This window comes from Orcinus orca, chromosome 3 (genome assembly GCF_937001465.1).
Source record: "Orcinus orca chromosome 3, mOrcOrc1.1, whole genome shotgun sequence".
Classification (NCBI taxonomy): Eukaryota; Metazoa; Chordata; class Mammalia; order Artiodactyla; family Delphinidae; genus Orcinus; species Orcinus orca.
Genome location: NC_064561.1, coordinates 73,237,243 through 73,260,160, shown reverse-complemented (window position 1 = coordinate 73,260,160; position 22,918 = coordinate 73,237,243). Strand labels below are relative to the sequence as shown.

At 38.1% G+C, this 22,918-nt stretch overlaps 1 protein-coding gene across 4 annotated transcripts in view; it reads left to right on the top strand.

Moving 5' to 3' along the window:
• The window catches only part of DDX46 (DEAD-box helicase 46), a 67,308-nt gene extending 46,497 nt beyond the window's left edge, over positions 1–20,811 (top strand). Inside the window, exons 18-24 of one of the 4 annotated variants that reach the window (XR_007476667.1) lie at positions 84–233; positions 3,076–3,252; positions 5,391–5,609; positions 5,983–6,127; positions 13,391–13,464; positions 14,630–14,838; positions 20,463–20,811. Coding sequence is in view for 2 of the 4 variants with exons in the window: in XM_012537548.3 (XP_012393002.1) it covers positions 84–233; positions 3,076–3,252; positions 5,391–5,609; positions 5,983–6,127; positions 13,391–13,464; positions 14,630–14,677 (813 nt within the window). In the remaining 2 variants the exon portion in view is untranslated. Of the gene's footprint in view, positions 1–83; positions 234–3,075; positions 3,253–5,390; positions 5,610–5,982; positions 6,128–13,390; positions 13,465–14,629; positions 15,240–16,111; positions 16,639–20,462 lie in introns of those variants that run through there. The other 3 variants (XR_007476666.1, XM_033409865.2, XM_012537548.3) reach the window with 3 other exon arrangements.
• Positions 20,812–22,918: the final 2,107 nt, after the last annotated feature.

Sequence of the window (22,918 nt, the reverse complement as noted above, 5' to 3'; positions counted from 1 at the left end):
CTTGAAAAATATTTAATTGCCATAAATTCCTGAATATTAAAGTTTTTTATTATGAAATTAACTTTCTTGTTTTTCCTTGAAAGGAAGGGAAAATAATTAAAAAGAGTAGTGGGTTCTCTGGTAAGGGATTCAAGTTTGATGAAACAGAACAAGCTTTGGCAAATGAGAGAAAGAAGTTACAAAAAGCTGCTCTTGGTCTTCAAGATTCGGATGATGAGGATGCTGCAGTTGATGTAAGTATTGTTGTTCTAAGCCTTATTCTTACCAGTTGAAACAATTATTCCTTTGGTACTGGAGGTTTTTACCATAGGCTTGTTTAGTTAGCAAGTTACTGGAAACTTTTCGTTGTGTACCCTTCTCCATTTTTTTCTATGTATACAGACGTATTCACATATGCCTGTATTTCTGTATTTTCATAAAAATGAGATCATACTGCTTTATAATCTTTACAATAGTCCTATGTTGAAGTCTTCCCTTTTAGTAAATTCACTCTTATGCTATTCTTTGGTTACATATTTCATTATATGGATGTTCCACTGTTTAATGAATCAAATCCCTATTTTTGAATATATGGAAACAAACATGTTTGTTTCCATATATTTTTTATTTGGAATATACTTTACTGTACTTCATCGCTCATTCTTGAACATTAAACCTTGCACATTCGTCGCATTAAGTCTTGAGGATGAATGTATAAATGGAATTGCTAGGCCAAAGGGTATATCTAATTTGGTCTTAAAACGTTGTCAGATTGTTCTCCTGCAGGGTGAGTACCAGTTTGCACTCACAATAGTGTTATATAAGAGTGCCTGGCTCCCTGTATCTTTAACATCATTGGTACTAATATTGTTTTTTAATCTTTTACAATTTAATTGTTATACAACATCCTTAGTAATAGTAATAGTCAACATTTATTGAGTTCTACTAAGTTCCATGTCCTGTGCAAAGTGCTTTACAGGGATTATTTCATTTACTTCCTCACAATAGCTAGATGAGTGGATACTCAGAGTATTCCCATTTTATAATTGAGGAGACAGGCTTAGAAAGAAATAACCTTTTCAGATTTGCATAGCTGTTAAGGGGAGGAGCTGGGATCTATACCCATCCTGTTCTTACTTCAAAGCCCATGTTCTTAGCTTACGGAATTATTTGTAACCCAGTGAAAAGGGACCCTGAGGACTCAGCAAGTTAAGGGTTTCCCAGAGTATTCTTTGGAGCCCTAATCCCAGGATCTTGAGCTTTAGATGTTTTCATTATAAAATAATTTTGGAAAATCTGCCTAGTATATACCACTATTAGTGGTATCCTATCAAAGGATGTGAAAAGTCATTAATAAGATAATCTTATTTAACTTTATTTGACACAGAAATCTTCCAACATATTTGATATTTGATCATAGAACTTTTTTTTTGTTGTTTTTGAAACATACCCTGTTAAACCTTAGCTCAGAACACAATTTAGGAAATCAGGAATTCAGTCTGATCTTGTCATTTCAGGAAATGACCACACTGGCTGTTAAGCACAGCCAGGACCAGACCAAGGTCTCCTATTAACTCTAGGCCATTTCTTACTAGCATACCATACTGGCTTAAAATTCAATTAAGTCAATATTTTAGTTATTTGTTACCATGTAACAAATCAATCCAAAACTTAGTAGGTTAAAACAGTAAACATTTATTATCTCATGATTCCTGAGGGTTAGGAAATCAGGAGCAGTTTAGCCAAGTAGTTCTTACTTAGGGTCTCATGAGGTTGCAGTCAAGCTGTTGTCCCAGGTTGCAGTTATCTGAAGGCTTCACTGATGCAGGACCATCTTCTTCCAAGATGGCTCAGTCACTTTAATGTTGGTAGGATGCCTCTGTTCTTCACTCTGCATTTGTGTCCTTACAGCATGGCAGCTGGCTCCCCCAGAATGCGTGATCCAAGAGAGAGCAAAGAGGAAGCCTTAGTACCTTTTATGACTAGTCTCTGAAGTTACATACTGGCTTTTCCACTTTTTTTTGGTCTGTTAGAATCAAATCACTAAGGCCAGCCCACATTTAAGGAGAGGCTCCACCTCTTGGAGGGAAGAGTATTAAAGAATATGTGGCATTGTTTTTAAAACCACCTCAGTTTTTTTATGTTACTTAAACATTTTTTAAAAATCTCATAATGAAATATGTTGATTTTTTCCTTCTTGTTAAAATATTATATAAGTTTTGTAAAAAAAATAGAGCAATACTAAAGTGAATAAAGTTAAAAGTAAAGTTACCCCTGTCACCTAGCTCCATATACCTTCCCCATTCCTGATTTATGCATTTGTTTTGGATTTTAACGCCATGTATGCTGTTTAATTTAAAAGGGTTATTTAAATGTTAGTTTAAAAGTAGTTGGTAACTCAAACCCCTTATTAGATAACAAATATTTTAAAAAGAAGATAAGTTGTCTGTTTCCATTTCAGTAAAAGGTCTTTCTAAATTAACCTGAGTAATTTTAAACCCTGAAAAAAGCTTGCTCTTCATTTGAGATTTAAAATATTAGCCTAATTTTCAGCATTGCTCTTGCTTTGATGGGGAAACCAACCTTCATTTCTTTCCTTCCTTGAAGGAAAAAAACAATAAAGGCTTTTTTTCCTGATTCTCTTACCCAGTTTTTTAGATAAATCCAATTGCATTTTTGAAGTTGGGAAGAATTTTAGGAACCCTGTTGCAGCATTTGCCCTGGGAACCACTGACTGTATTTTTAGATGTCCACTGGTCTTGAGTTATTGCCCTTCGTCCAGCCTCTTTCATTGCAGTGTACGTAATTTGGCCTTAAGGCCTTGGCCCTGGAGCAAGCAGCTGCATCAAATTGTCTGCTCTGTCTTGACAGCACATGTTCTTCATTTACTGAATTGGGATGTATCTGTACCACTCAGGAGTCTGCTGAAGTGGTTCTTGCAGCCTTGTATCTCTGTTTCTTTCTTTCCTTCCTTCCTCCCTCCCTCCCTCCCTCTCTCCCCTCTCCTCCCTTTCCTTTCCCCTTCTCCTCCTCTTCTCCCTCTATAAATTGGTATTTTTAATTAGATTTTTACTAATCCTTTTTCTTCTTGTTTAGATTGATGAGCAAATTGAAAGCATGTTTAATTCAAAGAAGAGAGTGAAGGATATGGCTGCTCCTGGAACATCTAGTGTTCCTGCTCCAACTGCAGGAAATGCTGAGAAGTTAGAAATTGCAAAGAGATTGGCTCTTAGAATCAATGCTCAGAAGAATTTGGGGATTGAGTCTCAGGTATTAAGTAATTTGTTCCAAGTCTTAGTACTTTTTGTAAGTTCTTTGATTTAAATGCTTTTCAGGAATTATGGCAGCACAAGTGAACAAGAAGTTATTTTAGACACTGAGGTAGTAAGCATTTAACATTATCCTCAATACAGAATTCTTTAATTATTATATTTGGGTGATTTCTCTAGTGTGGTTAACTGCGGTCTTAATGCCTAGTCTGGAAGGCCTAACTGTTAAGCATGTTAACCATGGATAATTTTATAAAGTAGTATTCTGATTGATCTTAACAAAATCCTAAAGAAATAACTCTCTTTTCTTTCTTTTCTGTTTATATTAGGTGGGTTATTGGGCACACAAACAATACCTTGGAAGTATGAATATCCAGTTACATAACTGAAACTAACATGGGTTTAGACAGTGGGAAAATGTGTTAAATATTTCACTTGCCTTGTTTCTCTTGGGAGTTTTTTGGTTAACTTAATTTTTTTTTGAAGTATAGTTGATTTATAGTGTTGTGATAGTTTTTGCTGTACAGCAAAGTGATTCAGTTGTACATATATATATATATTCTTTTTTCCATTATGGTTTATTACAGGATATTGAATATAGTTCCCTCTGCTATACAATAGGACCTTCTTTACCCATTCTCTATATAATAGTTTGCATCTGCTAATCCCAAACTCCCAATCCATCCCTCCCCCAGCCCCCTCCCCCTTGGCAACCACAAACAAGTCTGTTCTCTATGTCTGAGTCTGTTTCTGTTTTGTAGATAGGTTCATTTGTGTCATATTTTAGATTCCACATATAAGTAATATCATATGGTATTTGTCTTTCTCTTCCTGACTTACTTTGCTTAGTATGATAATCTCTAGGTTCATCATGTTGCTGCAAATGGCATTATTTCATTGTGTGTATGTATATATGTACGTGTGTGTGTGTGTGTGTGTTTGTATACACATACCACATCTTCTTTATCCATTCATGGACATTTAGGTTGTTTCCATGTCTTGGCTATTGTAAATAGCGCTGCTATGAACATAAGGGTGCATGTATCTTTTTGAATTATAGTTTTGTCCAGATATATGCCCGGGAGTGGGATTGCTGGATCATATGGCAACTCTACTTTTAGTTTTTTGATGAACCTCCATACTGTTCTCCATAGTTGCTGCACCAGTTTACATTCCCACCAACGGTGTAGGAGGGTTCCCTTTTCTTCACACCCTCTCCAGCATTTTGGTTAACTTAATTTTTAACTAAGGTTAAATTTTCATAGCATTCCTAAAGAACAATTTGTTAATTTTGACAGTATTTTTAAGATTTTGAGAGTTTGGGGACCTACAGGGCCCTGTGTCCAGTAGCCTGTATAGGTTCAGGTCTCTAGTGTCCAAGTGGGATGACCAAGCTAGAGGCCAGTGGGCTGACCCAGTGAGGCAGCCACAATCAAGGCTCAGAGCCTTGGGTCTCTGCATCTGTTTTATTTAGCCAGTGAGTTACTATAAAGTGTTTACTGTACTCAAGCCTGTGCCTCTTCTGACAACAGGGACACAGCACCTCACCTAATATTCTCTTAGATTATTGCTACTAATAACTCTTTATTGTGAAAGCAAATGGCTCTAACTTTTTGCTGTTGTTAGAAGAGCTTGTGGTGTGAGTCGTGTATTACCCACAGAAGAATTATCTCTGCATTAGGCACATAGTAAAATTAAGTTCAAATTTAAAAAAATGTGTTGAGTAAAGTCATTTACTGTAATTTATAGAATGTTGGGTTGGTCCATGGCGGAAGGAAGAGCTCAGTGGTGGTAGTGGGCAAAGATTCTGATTCAGAGGAAAACTCCTAGTAGCCACAAAGTATGTAAATGATTTTAGAAATATACTATATTTGATATCAAGAGTTACCTAATTATGTATGATTCAGTGATTCAGTAGAATTTTTAATGTAGAATTGAATATTATTGTTTTCTCATTAAGTAAGGGAGATATATTAAACTGTCTGTTATAAATATATGCTGTTAAATTGCACTTACGGGTAGCACTTTACATTAGAAAGATGCTTTTAGTTAGTGGCTTTCCAGAGAATACTTTGTGGTGGGATCTTTGGTCTTGTCTCTGCCCTCATTTGAGATTTGACTGTAGGTCTTCTTTAACTGCAGGATGTGATGCAGCAGGCCACCAATGCAATTCTTAGAGGTGGCACCATCCTGGCTCCCACTGTCTCTGCAAAAACCATTGCAGAGCAACTTGCTGAAAAGATCAATGCCAAGCTTAATTATGTGCCTTTGGAGAAACAAGAAGAGGAGAGACAGGATGGTGGACAGAATGAATCTTTTAAGAGATATGAAGAAGAATTAGAGATCAATGACTTCCCACAGGCAAGTAACAGATTTAAACTTTTTTTTTTTAATTATAGAGTAGAAACTCCTTTTTTAGGAGCGAAAATGCCTTGTTTAAAACCCATGAACATTTAAATGGCTGCTTTACTTTTTATCTAGATGGGGAGACAACACTAGAAATTCCATATTTATGATTATGTTCTAGTTACATTAGAATCTAAATGAATTTATGATGCAGGTATTAATTATAATCTTAATATTGACCATAATATGATTTAGTTAACCTATTCTTTGTCAGTACATCAGGTTTCTTTATTCTGTTGTAAAGTGATTTTTCCCCCCACTCTTTTTTATTTTATTTTTTTAACATCTTTATTGGAGTATAATTGTTCCCCCACTCTTTATTTCATAGACTGCTAGGTGGAAAGTTACCTCTAAGGAAGCTCTGCAGAGAATCAGTGAATATTCTGAAGCTGCAATTACAATCAGAGGAACATACTTCCCACCTGGCAAAGAACCCAAGGAAGGAGAGCGGAAAATTTACTTGGCAATTGAAAGTATGTACTGTTCGTTCTGTTTCAATCTTGAGTTAGATCACAGTTGATATAGATGTAATAGACACAGAAAGAATATGAGGTCAGTTCTAGAGAGGACTGAAAATGAGGAACACCTATAAGAAAAAAAATAGTTTCATCTATCATTGTGGTCTTTATTTAGAAGTTTAGTACATATATAGAGGTAAATGATCTGTGTTTGGGACTCTTTCAGTTTTGACAATTTGGTCAAATTGAAAATCACTCTATAAGAAAACATGTATTTTCAGGACTGGTCTGTTTATTCTTCCAGTAAGTAGAACGTTCAGGCCAAAGTTTAGGTTAGAAAGTAAATCAAATATATATAATAGTCCACTTAATGCTTGTTTATCCAAGCAAATATTGCCTGTGATTTTATGCCTAAAAGTTCATACATACCTTTTTAAAAAATAGGATAGGACAATTAATACCATAACTCACAGGGTATATTTATTTCTTTATTTTTGGCTGAGTTGGGTCTTCATTGCTGTGCACGGGCTTTCTCTAGTTGTGGCCAACGGGGGCTACTCTTTGTTGCGGTGTGCAGGCTTCTCATTGCGGTGGCGTCTCTGATTGTGGAGCATGGGCTCTAGGCGGATGGGCTTCAGTAGTTGCAGCACGCGGGTTGTAGAGCACAGGCTCAGTAGTTATGGCGCACAGGCTTAGTTGCTCCACAACATGTGGAATCTTCCCGGACCAGGGCTCGAACCCATGTCCCCTGCATTGGCAGGCAGATTCTTAACCACTGCGCCACCAAGGAAGTCCCTTAAAGGGTATAAGTAATGCGTTATCTAAGAGTGATCAGGTGTGTTTTTTAACCTTATTTTATACATTCATGAATGAATTCAAAAGACAGTTTCCAGTTTGGTTTTTTTCCTACTTCGTTATGTACTGCATGGTAGATAACTTGTCTCCCTTCATTTATATTTAATTTGAACATTTTTATAATAGATTTTTAAGCATAGACCAGCCACAGATCCATTTCATCTACTTAATGAACTAAGTATTTTTTGAACACTGGTGTAGCTGTGAAGAGGTTTTACTCCATGTGTCATGTAAATCCAGAGTCTGCATATCTACTGCTTAAATGGCTTAGCTGGCTGCAAAGGAGCTCTCCCACACCTTGTATAATCTTAAACAGCAGTCTAGTCCTTTGAGTTATACACATCACTTCTAACAAGGAAGCCTTACTTGATCTCATTTCACCACTCTGTAGCTCTTTACTTGCTTTGTTTTTCTTCACAGTACTCATTACATAGAAATTATAGTATATTTTTACTTGTTTCTGTCTCCCCTACTAGAGCTCTGTGAATACAGTGACTTTATCATCTGCTGTATTCCCAGTGTCTGACACATGGTAGGCACTTGATAAATTTTCTGAATAATACATCTGATCATGCTCTAGAGCCACTTCTCTTCTGCACACAAAATATTATTTGACAGGCATATCCATGTGATCTCTCTAAAGCTGCATCATCCAATAAAAACTCTGATGGCTGTGGAGCACTTGAAATACGGCCAGTGTGACCAAGAAATTTTAAATTTAATTTAATTTTTATTAACTTAAATCTAAATAGCCACATAGCTGATGGCTACTGAATTGGCTAGCTCAGCTCCAAAGTTTGTTGCTGGAAAGATCAATGGAAGTATAAACTGAAAGTATATTGTAGATAAGGTTTATCACTAGTTAGTATTTTCTTGTTATATTTTGGCATTCCTTTGGTTTTTGTGAGGACTTTATAACTGTATGTAAGTTCCTTACTGAAATAAATATAAACGAAAAATGATTTAAATATATATGAGGACTTTTTTTTTTTTTTTTTTTTTGCGGTATGCGGGCCTCTCACTGTTGTGGCCTCTCCCGTTGCGGAGCAAGGCTCCGGACGCGCAGGCTCAGCGGCCATGGCTCACGGGCCCAGCCGCTCCGCGGCATGTGGGATCTTCCCGGACCAGGGCACAAACCCATGTCCCCTGCATTGGCAGGTGGACTCTCAACCACTGCGCCACCAGGGAAGCCCGAGGACTTATTTTTAGGGTTTGATTCTTTCCTGGCCAAAACAAAGAATTTCACAGATGTGAAAATAAATTAGTACTGTGCCTATTTACTTTACTTTTAACTGGTGACCTCAAATTGTTTTTGTGTGACTTCTTAACATAAAGACTACAAGAAGAGAAATGCACGTGCAGTGTGCATCCCATTTACCCTAAGTAGAAGTTGTTTCCTGGTCAAAATGCTTGATAGGATCAGAGTAAGTTAAAAAACAGAAAAGTTTTGTTAACCAGGATTGAGCTGGGGTTTTGTTTTTTTCTCCTTTAATAAGGGTTTGCCTGGTTGATGTAAGGTTTTTATTAGTTTCTGAGTTCTGATAAAATTGATTTTAATAGTTTTTGCAAGTTTATTCACTGCTTTTGTGGAGGGACAGGCTTTTGAAGTTCCCTCCTGTGCCATTTTCACTGATGTCACTCTCGCTTTCGGACTTTTTAAAATGAAGAATTGTGGCAAAGGTAAAACTCAGATATAGCCTTTCTGTTTTCCATATTATTGAAATTCTACCTTTACAGTACAGTAAGATTCACACATATGTTAAAAGGTATGCAAAGAATGTGGGTCCAGAGCTAGGCAAGTTGTATTTTTTTGTTTGTGATTGTGACTTTGAGAAACTGGATCATATCTATTTCAAGTCAGGTTTTTAAATGGCACCCTTTTATGTATCCTGAAAGACTTTCACTCTGCCAATGACTCAGTGTGTTTCTGAATCATGTGACACCGTTCCTTATTGTGAGGCAAAAGGCGGGTTGCTGGCACCTCAGCGTTCAAGGAGAGAAGATTACACTGAAATCTTTCTGCACTTGAAACTGGACAGCTCTCTCTTCCTACTGTGTTCATTAGGCCATACAGGATGTCATTCAGTAGAATCTGATGATAAAACCTTTTGTAAACATGGAGTCATCCTTGTATATTCAGCTTGAATGTCATAGGTGTCATTTAAGCAAAACCAGTATTGTATTTTTTTTTTTTGCAATAACATAACTGTAGTTTATTCTGAATATCTCTAAGATTTCAAAACCAGTATTTTAAATGACTGCCTTTTAAAGAGGTAAATCAGAGATGATTGTTTGCTTTGAAAAAGGATCCCATATATAATTTATTAATTTAAAGGTAATTATACTTATTTAGTGTAGTATAATTAATGTATGCCAGGTTTAATTTGTATATAACTTTATCACAACATATCTCCTGTACTACCAAGTGAAGTGAAATGAGAAGCCCACAGCTTCTGCTGACTTTTCCATCCACCTAAAATGGTTCTGGGTGCTTCTTTCCACTGTCAACTTGTACTTAGGAAGTAACATCTAATTTTTATAATCTAAGCAAGGTTTCTCTCCCCCAGTAAAAAGATAACCTTGTCAGAAATGAATCTTGAGAATTCTGGCAACATAAATATGCTAAATAAGAGCTGGAGATTGGTAATTAAAATGACCTAAAGCTTTGAGAATTTTCATAGATGATTAGATTTAAAGGATCTTTTAGTTTTTGAAACTCCAACCAAATCAACTGAACACTAATAGGATGAAAACAGGTGTTGGAAGGAGCCTAGTGTCATCTGTTTCTAGTTCTGTAATTGGAGGGACCCCACTGCCTGGCTCCTTAGAGGCTCTGTGTGGCTCAGCAGCTCCCGGCAGTGGGAAGGAGAACAGGAAGGACGTACGTGCCTAGCCAGCCTGTATAATTTATAGCCTGTTTTGTGACCCTCTGTTTTTACTAGTGGAGAATCCCTTAAAAGCAGCCAGAGTTGTTTTGGGACCAATGAAAGGAAATGCCACTTTTTCATGACAGCTTATAAACATATGTAACCTATTACCTAAAGAAGCTGTGTCAGTCAAAAATTTAAACTGGTCCAAATGGTCAGGCTCTAACTAAAGCAGGAAAATTGCTCTTCACTTGGAGCTGGGTGGGAGTATCATTTTCCTTCTTTTTAAAACAGCAGAGAATGTCAACAGGCTACACATCAACTCATGCCAAGTAGCATATTTTCCTCCTGAATTTCATTTTTTAAATAATTTTCATTCTGGCTTGGCTCTTGATTATACCCTTGGCTCCACGTTCTACCTTTCTTCCCTTCCAGCACCCACAGCTTTAAAATGTTTGTGGTCAGTGGCTGGTCAAGGTGTAGGGCTTAGACATGTTGCTCTGACTTCACAGCCATACTCATGGCCCTTTCCTTCCTGTTGTTAAACTGTATCTTTTTCTTCCTCCTCCTTCTCCTCCTCTTCTTTCTCCACTTCCTCCTCCTCCCCTCCCCCCTCCCATTTCTTTTCTTCCTCTTCTCCCTCCCACTCCTCCCTTCCTCCTTTCCTCTCCTCTCCTCTCTATGGGTTCGAAAAAGCATATCTAATAAGGGGGGAAATTTTCCCATTTCTTGTGAATTGTTTTCCTTATTTGATTTTCTTATATAAAATGATAAGAACAGGACTTCCCCGGTGGTTCAGTGGTTAAGACTTCGAGCTTCTACTGCAGGGGACATGGCTTCGATCTCTGGTCGGGGAAGTTTCACGTGCCATGTGGGGCAACCAAAAAAAAAAAAAAAATTTTTTTTTAAATGATAAAAACATAGTTCTCTACAACCCCAGTTCTTCTTTTATTCTTTGACATTTCACTCCTAGTCCTTAATCTCTAGTCTGCTTCTTTGGTCCAGCTCTATTCCTTTTATAGGTGTGCACCGTGTTACCTCTCTAGACGTACCTACTTCCTGGCATTGTCCCCTGGCTTCAAATCCCTCCACACTTAGCCTTGATAGCTCTCTAATCTCCGTCTCTCCTCTACTTCTGCTCCTTGTTTCCATTGGCCTTACTGAAATTTCCAACTTGGTGTCCCCTGAGCACCTCAGCCACAACGATCTCAAAATCGAATTTCATCCACTATCACTGCTAATAGTAGCACCTGTTCTTCCTCTTGGATTCAGTATCTCCTTTATTACCTGTTATTTTCTTTACTTGCTGCTCAACTCTTAGCATCTTTGTTCCTCTTCTTCACTGTTCACATCTAGTCAGAAAAAACATCTTGTCCATTCTACCTTAAAAATGTGCTTTCAGGGGCTTTCCTGGTGGCGCAGTGGTTGAGAGTCCGCCTGCCGATGCAGGGGACACGGGTTCATGCCCCGGTCCGGGAAGATCCCACATGCCGCAGAGCGGCTGGGCCCGTGAGCCATGGTCGCTGAGCCTGCGCGTCCGGAGCCTGTGCTCCGCAATGGGAGAGGCCACAACAGTGAGAGGCCCGCGTACCGCAAAAAAAAAAAAAAAAAAAAAAAAAAAAGTGCTTTCAGGGACTTCCCTGGTGGTCCAGTGGTTAAGACTCCACACTTCCGCTGCTGGGGGCAGGGGTTCAGTTCCTTCTCAGGGAACTAAGATTCCGCATGCCGCACACGTGGCCAAAAAAAAAAAAAAATGTGCTTTCATGATGGTATGAACATAATCCTGTGAGAGCCCTGAGGGAAAAAACACTTAACCCCACCTGGAAAAGTTAGGAAAGATTCTTGGAAGAAGTGATATTTAAAAGTTGCTCTGGGGGGGGCTTCCCTGGTGGCGCAGTGGTTGAGAGTCCGCCTGCCGATGCAGGGGACGCGGGTTCGTGCCCCGGTCCGGGAAGATCCCACATGCCGCGGAGCGGCTGGGCCCGTGAGCCATGGCCGCTGAGCCTGCGCGTCCGGAGCCTGTGCTCCGCAACGGGAGAGGTCACAACAGTGAGAGGCCCGCGTACCACACACAAAAAATAAATAAATAAAAATAATTAAAAAAAAAAAAAAAAAAAGTTGCTCTGGGGACTTCCCTGGTGGCGCAGTGGTTAAGAATCTGCCTGCCAGTGCAGGGGACATGGGTTTGAGACCTGGTCTGGGATGATCCCACGTGCTGTGGAGCAACTAAGCCCATGTGCCACAACTACCGAGCCTGCACTCTAGAGCCCGCGAGCCACAACTCCTGAGCCCGTGTGCCACAACTACTGAAGCCCGCGCACCTAGAGCCTGTGCTCTGCAACAAGAGAAGCCACCACAATGAGAAGCCTGCACACTGCAACGAAGAGTAAGTAGCCCCCGCTTGCCACAACTAGAGAAAGCCTGTGCACAGCAATGAAGACCCAATGCAGCGAAAAATAAATAAATAAAATTTTATTAAAATAATAGGGCTTCCTTGGTGGCGCAGTAGTTGGGAGTCCGCCTGCTGATGCGGGGGGCGCGGGTTCGTGCCCTGGTCCGGGAAGATCCCACATGCCGCGGAGTGGCTGGGCCCATGAGCCATGGCTGCTGAGCCTGCGCGTCTGGAGCCTGTGCTCCGCAACGGGAGAGGCCACAGCAGTGAGAGGCCCGCGTACCGCCAAAAAAAAAAAAAAAGATGCATCATTAAACATATTTTGGAAAAAAAATTAATAATAATTAAAGTTGCTCTGGTAGACTACTTACTACCTACTCATCTTGCTGTAATATCTTTACAAGTTTGTTTTTCTAGTAGCCCAAAAGATCATAAAGAGATGAATGAGTACTTTGTATAATGAATCTCTTATAGTATAGCATACATGGTGGGTGCTTAATGTTTCTTGAATTTATAACTATACAAATGTTTTCAGCCTACCTCATCTACTTGGCTATCTTGCTGTGTTCTTTCACACACTTTTTAAATTTTTCAACCATGCTGTACTTCTCTTACTTTTCAGTAGTTAAGCATGACTTTCTTAATCTGTACCATTACACACATGATTCCCTTTGTAAAATACTTTTCATGTCATCTCTCCTCCTCCAACTTGGCTAGTCCTCCATTCATCTTTAAGACTTTGCTCAGGTGACACTTTTCCAAAACATTTGCTGACTTTAAAGAGCATAATAAACATCCAAAAAATATTTGCTAAATAAATGAACCTAGGAAGTTATATTTTCCTTTTACTTTTTCTTCTTCTCTTCTGGACAAATTGCGAATTATCTTTACTTTGCATACCAACATACCAAGAACTTGTAACACTAGTACCTCACTAACCTTAACACTCTTAACACTAACGTCACTGGCTACATTTGAAACTCTAAAAGTAATCATAATAATAAGCAGCCATGATACAATGTAGATGATGTTCCACCAGGTATTGAAAGACTATCTTGGCAAGTAGTACAATGTTGCTGAAAGTCACGTACTGATCTCTATGCAGTGGATAAACATCCAGCATAAATCTAATAATACAAATAATGTTCTCCACTCACTCACCAGGTGCCAATGAACTGGCTGTGCAGAAAGCAAAGGCAGAAATCACCAGGCTTATAAAAGAAGAACTGATCCGGCTGGTGAGTGAAAACCTCAAGGACTTATTTATTTGTTTTAGTAAATGTTTTATTGAACTATAATATAAATAAGAGAAGTAGACAAATGATATACATATAGTTTGATGAATTTTCACAAAATAAGCACACTGATGCGATCACTACCCAGTTGAAGAAATATAGAACATCACCAGTATCCCAGAAGCCCTGCTCATGCCCCTCCTTGTCACTATTCATTGCCCCCAAATGTAACATTATTCTGACTTTCAGCATTGCAGATTAGTTTCGCCTAATTTTGAATTCCATATAAGTGGAATCAAATGCTGTGTACTCTTTTATATCTGATTTCTTTCACTCAACATTACTTTGAGGAAATCAGTAGTATTAAATAGTACAGTATTTAAGCATGTGAATATACCACAGTTAATTTATGTTTTAGACTTCGAGGTCATTTTAGTTTTTGGTTTTTATGAATAATGCTTCTATGAACATTCACGTTAATATATTATTTTCTTGAGTATATACCTTGGACTAGAATTGCTAGTTATAGGGTATATGTAGTTTAGCAGAGTAGTTACACCAGTTTATATTACCTTCAGCAGTGTATGAAAATTCCAGTTTCTCTACATTTTTGCCAGTGTTTTTAAACTTAGGTGTTTTGAGTGTTTTTAAACTTTGATGAGGACTTAATTTGATTTTGGATAAAGCGGCCTTTTATAGACCACCTTTCCAAAGGAAGCAGACACATCCCTGTAAACTCTCCCTACAATGTGTATAGTGGGATGAGGACCCTTTGAAAGGAAACATTATCCTTTCTCTAAGAATGTGTTTTTGAGGGCTTTTCTAAAATTTCCCTTACAGAACATTCTTTCGGGTGGATAAAAAATTTAAAGAATAGAAGGTACACAAAACGAGGGAAGAATAAAAACAACGTTTAAATCAAGTGACTTTCACCAAGGAGTGATAGAAAAAGAATGCCACCACCATTAAGCTGGTTCAGAACCGTTGTTAAGGAACAGTCGAGTGAACACAGGGAGATGATTGTTGAATAGTTCTTTCTTCCTCAGTATTAATATTTTTTATTTTAAATATCTGATAGTTTTATAAGTTTGTAAAGGAAATTACTTAACATATTTCTTTTTTTTTTCTCCCTTTTACTGATCATATGCCTTTTAATTTTCTCTTGTAGCAAAATTCTTACCAACCAACAAATAAAGGAAGATACAAAGTCTTATAAAACATCTGGAAAAAACTTTTTACCTGTGCTGGTCTGTGATACATGTGGCAGTTGTTGTCTGCAGTTTACAGTGTATTTTAAGTTAAGATTTTTAAAATTCTTTCTTGCTGATTTTTTTTTTAAATACAAGAAACCAGTATTTGCTAATGAATTTTCTTTCAGTAAGTATCCCCAGAATTATCAAACTATATTTAAAGTTTTCATTAAAGTGCCCTTTAATGTAAATCTGGATAATATTCCAGAAGCGTAAGAAAATTAAAATATTTGGACTTTCCATTGAAGGAAATAAAGTATATAAGTCGCTAAGGGGCTATTCACCTTATCTTCTTGCAATGAAATTGTGATAATCTCCTCAGAAAAGGTAAAATTCTCTAATTTTGTGACCACCTTGAGCTTAAATCTTACTTGACTCAGTGGAACAATATGAACTATATTTAAGAATATTATAATAGAATTTTTACAAAATGCATTCACAGTTTTTGTTTCAATTTTTATTATCATGTATGGGCCATAGTTGGACTGGTTTTTGGTTTTGTAAAATTAAAAATTTGTAGTATAAGAATTTTTTGCATTCCTTTACACTGCTAAGAGTTTTAGTATTTACTACTTTTAGGTTCCCCTAACAACCTCTGGCTCTGTGCCTAGCTACTAACTCTTTTCTAATCTTCCTTAAAAGAAAGTGATTTGTAGCCTATAAATATTAATATGATTGTTTTTTTCCCCTGAAAGTGTTCGTTTATGCATCTGTACATACAAACACCATACTAATCTGATTTTTCTTCAGGATTATTGAATAGGTTGTGAATTTTCTTTCTTAAAAAAAAGTATAATGGCACTCACATTTTAAACTTAGACTTTAAGCATTTCTCAGTGAAATTCATTTCACAAAGAATCATAAATTATATTTTTGAGCCTTCAGATATATTTCCTGAATATTCTAATTTAAATTGCTATAATTGGATCACCTAATTTTTTTCAAGACTCCTGGTGTATTAGAACTTCATATTGTTGTCACTTCTTGAAAAAATAAAATTTTCAGGAATTAAATAGATGTATTTCTTAAATTAAAAGATATAGAAGTTCCCTTGAGTATTCTTGACTTAGAGTTTTTAAAAAAGAAAAAAACCAAAGAATATTATAGCTGTTAAATTATTTTATAGTATGTTAGGTGGTTAAAGTGACAAGGAGTATCAATCATGATTTCTTCAATATAAAGTTATCCTTAATGAAAATCTAAGGTATAACTTGGAAATATTCTTGGATCCCTTGCATATCCTCTTTTTTTCTTGGAGGAAGAAAACAGACACAACACAGCAACAGAACCAAATATACCATTTACTATAAGATTTCAGGCATCTTGGGCTCCTCCCCCCTCCCCCATTTTATTTATATCCTTATTTTTGTTATCTAGTGATAGTTTGTTTCTTTTGATAGAATATGTTGCAGTCCCACGTTGATGGCAATTGGTGCTCCCTTCAGCCTGCTCCGTGGTCACTTGGAGATTCAGAGTTTTACATCATTTTAGCATTATTACCTTTATGTTTGTATATCTAGTTGTAATAAGCCACTGATAGTACTTTGTTAAAATGAAGTACATTTCTCTGTTATTACATTTTTTTTGTTTTGTTGTTGTACGTGGGCCTCTCGCTGTTGTGGCCTCTCCCGTTGCGGAGCACAGGCTCCGGACGCGCAGGCTCAGCGGCCATGGCCCACGGGCCTAGCTGCTCTGCGGCATGTGGGATCTTCCCGGACCGGGGCACGAACCCGTGTCCCCTGCATCGGCAGGTGGACTCTCAACCACTGCGCCACCAGGGAAGCCCCTGTTATTACATTTTTTTAGTGTCACAGTCTTTGATTTTTAAGATTTGAATGACGTACCAGTTAATTTGTTTTTTTAATGCAATATCAATATTTGCTCATGTTTTCTAAATTCCTTATAAAATAAAGTTAATTTAGTCTGAGTTTTCCTAAAATTATCTTTGCTGAAATGTTTTCTGCTGTTTATCTAATTTTGTTTACATTGCTAGGCATGTGAGAGAGGTATTATACTCTCTGTATCTTTTTAAAAAAATTCTAGCAACACAAAATATATAGTTCTATCCAAAAATATCTTCCTGAAGAAGGCTCTTAGTCTTTAATGGTGTTTGTATTTGGCCTAAGATAGGCTGTAGGTGAAATAATGGGTCCATGTGCCAGTTGGTGTTTTATCACAGTGACACTCATTCTTAGAAAATGGAAGTATAGAATGAAATGATAATGGCTAGATTCTCTTCAACTCCTTTTAGACAGTTTTATTATCTGATATATTTCATACCTTACTAGCCTTGTTGGTATGCACGTGGTATTGAACTGGTAGTCACAGTATACCTGTGACTGCAGTCCTTTTGCGGGAGGCATCCCCTATGTGCAAAGAAGTTTTTGTTTGAGCAGAACCAGCTCTTGAGTACCTGGGATGTATAAATCCTACGAAGCCAGCTGTAGAGCCCACTTCTAAATAATTCATCAGCACCTTAAGAAACACATGCTAGAGAGCAAAGCCTCCAAAGTTATAACTTGTCTGTGTGTGAGCTCTTTTTCCTATGATGCCTTGCTTTGCTTTATAAAACCATCAGCTAAAGTCCTTTAGTGGCAGATAACATAGCACTTGTTTAAGATAAGAGCTGGGGGTCAATATCAAAAAAAAAACAACCCAATCCAAAAATGGGCGGAAGACCTAAATAGACATTTCTCCAAAGAAGATATACAGATTGCCAACAAACACATGAAAGGACGCTCAACGTCACTAATCATTAGAGAAATGCAAATCAAACCACAATGAGGTATCACCTCACACCGGTCAGAATGGCCATCATTAAAAAATCTACAGGGACTTCCCTGGTGGTGCAGTGGTTAAGAATCTGCCTGCCAATGCAGGGGACATGGGTTCGAGCCCTGGCCCAGGAAGATCCCAAATGCCGTGGAGCAACTAAGATTGTGCGCCACAACTACTGAGCCTGCTCTCTAGAGCCTGCAAGCCACAACTACTGAGCCTGTGTGCCACAACTACTGAAGCCCACGTGCCTAGAGCCCGTGCTCCGCAACAAGAGAAGCCACCGCAATGAGAAACCCGCGAGCCGCAATGAAGAGTAGCCCCTGCTTGCCACAACTAGAGAAAGCCTGTGCCCAGCAACAAAAACCCAATGCAGCCAAAAAATAAAGAAATTTAAAAAAATCTACAAACAATAAATGCTGGAGAGGGTGTGGAGAAAAGGGAACTCTCTTGCACTGTTGGTGGGAATGTAAATTAATACAGCCACTATGGAGAACAGTATGGAGGTTCCTTAAGAAACCAAAAATAGAACTACCATATGACCCAGCAATTCCACTACTGGGCATATACCCTGAGAAAACCATAATTCAGAAAGAGTCATGTACCACACTGTTAATTGCAGCACTATTTACAATAGCCAGGACATGGAACCAACCCAAGTGTCCATCGATGGATGAATAGAAAAAGAAGGTGTGGCACATGTATACAATGGATTATTACTCAACCATAAAAAGAAACGAAATTGAGTTATTTGTAGGGAGGAGGATGGACCTCGACTCTGTCATAAAGAGGGAAGTAAGTCAGAAAGGGAAAAACATACATATGCTAACACATATATATGGACTCTTAAAAAAAATGGTTCTGATGAACCTAGGGGCAGGACAGGAATAAAGACGCAGATGTAGAGAATGGACTTGAGGACATGGGGAGGGGGAAGGGTAAGCTGGGACGAAGTGAGAGTAGCATTGACATATATATACTACCAAATGTAAAACAGACAGCTAGTGGGAAGCAGCTGCATAGCACAGGGAGATCAGCTCGGTGCTTTGTGACCACCTAGAGGGGTAGGATAGGGAGGGTGGGAGGGAGGCACAAGAGGGAGGGGATATGGGGGTATATGTATACATACAGCTGATGCACTTTGTTATACAGCAGAAACTAACACAACATTGTAAAGCAATTATACTCCAGTAAAGATGTTTTAAAAAATTTTTAAATAAAAAGATAGGGGCTGGGGGGAAAATGGTAGTTGAAGTGAAGTCCAGGGTAAAAAACTATATTTTGTTTAGTAAAATGCCCCATTCTGGTCCTTTTTAGATGATGGATGCTAAGTACATGTAGCAGGTGTGAATTCTGAGTGGCTAGCCCAATGTCAATGAGAATACTCTTCCTCTTAGAACTGAGTCTGGAGCTACCAGTTCTTCACATTGTGGTATATAGTTTTATGTAAGAATTGGAATCTATTGACATTTTCTTATGCCTTCTGCTTCTGGCATGAAAAGCTGAAGTTAACCTTTAAAAAAAGTGTGTATGTAAATATAGAGAAAGAGAACGGATGAATGTGTGTGGATAGGTAGAGGGGATGTCTTAACATTTTATCCAGTTTAGGTGTTGTAACCACCAGAAAACCTTAATAAATTCTCACTGGAGTGAGGCATTTGACTTGGAGTATAGCAACATCTTACATGTTGCTTAGTGAAACATATGCTGTGTTTTTAGGCCAGCTCTCTGGAGCTAAAGGTGGCTACATTTCCATCACTAGGTAAAGATTCCCTGGTGTATTACCAATTGCAGATATTTGAAGGTCCTTTTTTTCTGTATCAACTTATAATTTTACTTGAGCAGGAGTCCAAGTAGAGACATGAAGAAAAAGTGTAAGCAAATGAATTCTTTGCAATATCCCAACAATATCAGTGGTCTCACCTTTCTGGGGCTTTATGGCCAAACTGGTATGTAAGTGCATACCATCAAATCACATGACTAGTGAGGAATTTACTTTTGATTATTTTTCTTGACCTTGTTCTCTTCCAAATATGGCATAAGCTTATAGAAGTTCATGATTTTGAAGCTCAAGCCTTTAAAAATTCTATATTTGTGTTAACCTTGTTCTTCTAGAGGGGTAAAAATGTGAAATAAAAAAAAGTTTTAACCCCTTTGGAAAACTGGAACTCAGAGTTACTCTCGCAGATATCATTAGGATTACTGTAAAAGCTATAGAGTTTCAGAATTTAAGAAAATTCTAATTATCTTTAATAAATGGAAATACGTGATACTTCATGTTTTGAGTATTAGTCCCTTTTCACAATTTTGCCTATTATAGAATAAAGAAAATGTGAGGATTCAGTATGAAAAATGTGCTCTTTGACCACAGAAAAAGCATGTCATTTGAACTTGGCACTTGGTAGTAGGTGGATTTTTTTGCAGCCTGTCAACTCCCAGCAGTTCTAGAAGCCTTGGGTGTTAAAGTGTCCTTGGCCTTTATTCCTGAATTCTTAGGAGGCTCTCAGGTGCCTGTGTCCAGCCAGTGCAAGGTAATATCGAAGGTATATTTTCTTTCCATACCTTTGCCTGAGGGAGGCTTCTGGGAGCTGAGATTCCTAAAACTCTACTGTAGACTTTTGAAAAAGAGTCCTCCCCATCCCCGAAGCCAACCCACGGCCCAAGTCTCAGATTTGGAAAGCTCCATGGAAAGAGCAGGGGAGTGGATGTCTTTAAAGAGAGCCCAAGTTCCCCTGTAACTTTTTACAGTCTAGAGTTGCTATTATAAGTGTGTTTGGGATGGTACTAATTCTGTGATACATATTCAAGTTTGAAAGCCACTGATAATCTTCACTTTGTTTTGTTCTTGGATTTTGACTGCCTGTTATCTAAAGCAGTGGTCTTCAAAGTGGGGCACATGTTTAGTAATCCATTGGAAAAAGGGAGAAAACACTGGATCCTCTATTTGTATTTCTTCTTTGAAATCTCAACTTTTAGGTTCCCACATGCCGTGGGGCAGCTAAGCCCGCGCACCACAGCTACCAAGCCCACGGGCCGCAAACTACAGAGCCTACGCGCTCTGGAGCCTGCGCGCCGCAACTAGAGAAGAGAAAACCCGCACGCCACAACAAGAGAGAAGCCTGAGCACTGCAACGAAGAGCCTGCGTGCCGCAACTAAGACCCGACGCAGCCAAAAAAAAAGAAGTCCACATTAAATCTCATCCTTTAAATTTTTTGAGTAGATTTTATAATATGTTGTTACATGATATATCATGTATAGTATTATTACAGTTTAGAATAACAGTTCATATACATAATTATAAATAAATTCACATATTGGGTGATACTTGGACAACCTTAGGCAAGTTGATTAAATGCTTTAAAATGTCTCATTTTTTTCATACATAAAATAGAGATAATACCTTATCTGTTTTTGTGAGGATAAGATGAAACAATTACATATAAAGCATTAAAGCATATAGAAACAGTGCCTGGCATATGGTAAGCATTCAATAAATATTAGTACTCTTATTACAATGGGTGAATGGGAGTGCATTTTCTTAGGCTATCTTTCAATAGTGCTGTGTCTTTCAGTATTGCTATAAGCTGTATATCTAGCAAGGACAGTCAGTGGCTACTGATAAAATCTAGAAAGTGAGATTCATTTTTCCTATGGATATCTTTCGGTTCAAATGAATAGCATTTAAGAACACTTGTTGCCTTAATTGAAAGGTCTTTAGGGGCAGCCAGTTTCCCACTCTAGTCGAATATTCCTTTTATGGCCTTCCATTCACATGTATACAATCACCGCTTATCATACAAAAGTCTTATTAACTAGTGGTTTGTCTATATTATCTGGCCTACTCTGGGCCAGGCTGAGGTTTTTGGAGAAGGAATGAAAAATGTCGAACTGAGTCCAAATCGTATTTCACAGGTATACACTATTGAAGAAATGGAGGTAAGTCAAATAGTGTGACAATTAAAAGTGTGCTCTTTTTGCAAATGAAGTGATGATAAATGGATATGCTCTTGAAAAAGCATATCCATTTATCTACCTGTGTTTTGTGTACTATAGCACCTCATGAAGACCAACCTGAGATAATTATCCGAAAACACCAGATCATTGCATTTAACACTGTATTTTGATTATTTTGAGTTTCTGCCTACCACACCAGAATGTAAACTTCCTGATGTTAGGGACCTTGTCTGTCCTGCATAGCTTGTACTTTGAATTCAATAAATAGTTGAATTAACTAGTTACTTGTCCATAGTCACACAGCTAGTAAGTGGTAGACTGAGGATTTAAATCCACATCTTTCTTTACCTATTAGCTCATTTTATTTCACAGCCCTACAAAAAAGACATTATCTTCATTTCACACATATGGAAACTTCTGGAAAAAGCAGTGACTTGTCCGAGGTACCATAGGAGGTGAATGGCAGACAGACATTCAAACCCGGGAATGTCTGACTTCCTCTATTACTCTGGCTACTTCCCCATTGGGCCTGCAAATCATTTGACCTTATTAGTGTGAAAGGTTTTTTTTGGCCGTGCCTTGCAGCTTGCGGGGATCTTAGTTCCCTGACCAGGGATTGAACCCTGGGCCCTTGGCGGTGAAAGTGGGGAGTCCTAACCACTGGACCACCAGGGAATTCACAAAAGTTTTCTGCTTAAGTGGTTTTATGTACAAACGCCATTTCAGTTGGAAGTTTAAAGTTATGGATCTGGAATAGTCATGGTATGGCAGCACAGCAGTGCATTCTCACATTTCCCTTCAAGAATAAAAAAGAAAACTTCCTTAGAGAAAACTTGTCTTCAAAAAGTTTTTTGGAAGGCTACTTAATATCCCCTAAAATCTGTGTACATATTTTAGCTGTTTTCTGTATTGGTATTCTCCTTTTATATATGAGCAATAGTATGATCAGTCCTGTTTTCTAGTATTCTATAGGAGTAATTAGAATGATTGTTAGAATCATTTCACAAAACCCTGCTTGCCAAAAAATGATTGAGCTTGCCTGTTTTATGTACTGTATTTGGTTTGCCTCCTAGCTTGTGTACTCACCCAGAAAAGTTGTTCTTTATTTCCAGCTGACAGCAGCACTGGGCCAAGTGTTGTGCTCATGGTGCAATTCAGTGTTAAGAATTATCTCCTCAAACAGTCTTCATTGCATGGGCAAAAGGGATAATAAGCACCTGCCTCTGGCCTCTTCATGCTGTCAAAGAAGTGTCTTCCTGGGAATCCCCCGGTGGTCCAGTGGTTAGGACTCTGCGCTTTCACTGCTGGGGCTGGGAACTAGGATCTTGCAAGCAGCAGAGCCTGGCCGGAAAAAATAAAAGTTTTAAAATAAAATAAAACAACAACCATGATCTATTAAAAAAAAAAAAGTGTCTTCCTCTCGGCAGCCTTCCTAATTCTGGATCCTCTCCTTTCTGACGTTTTAGAATTAACGGAC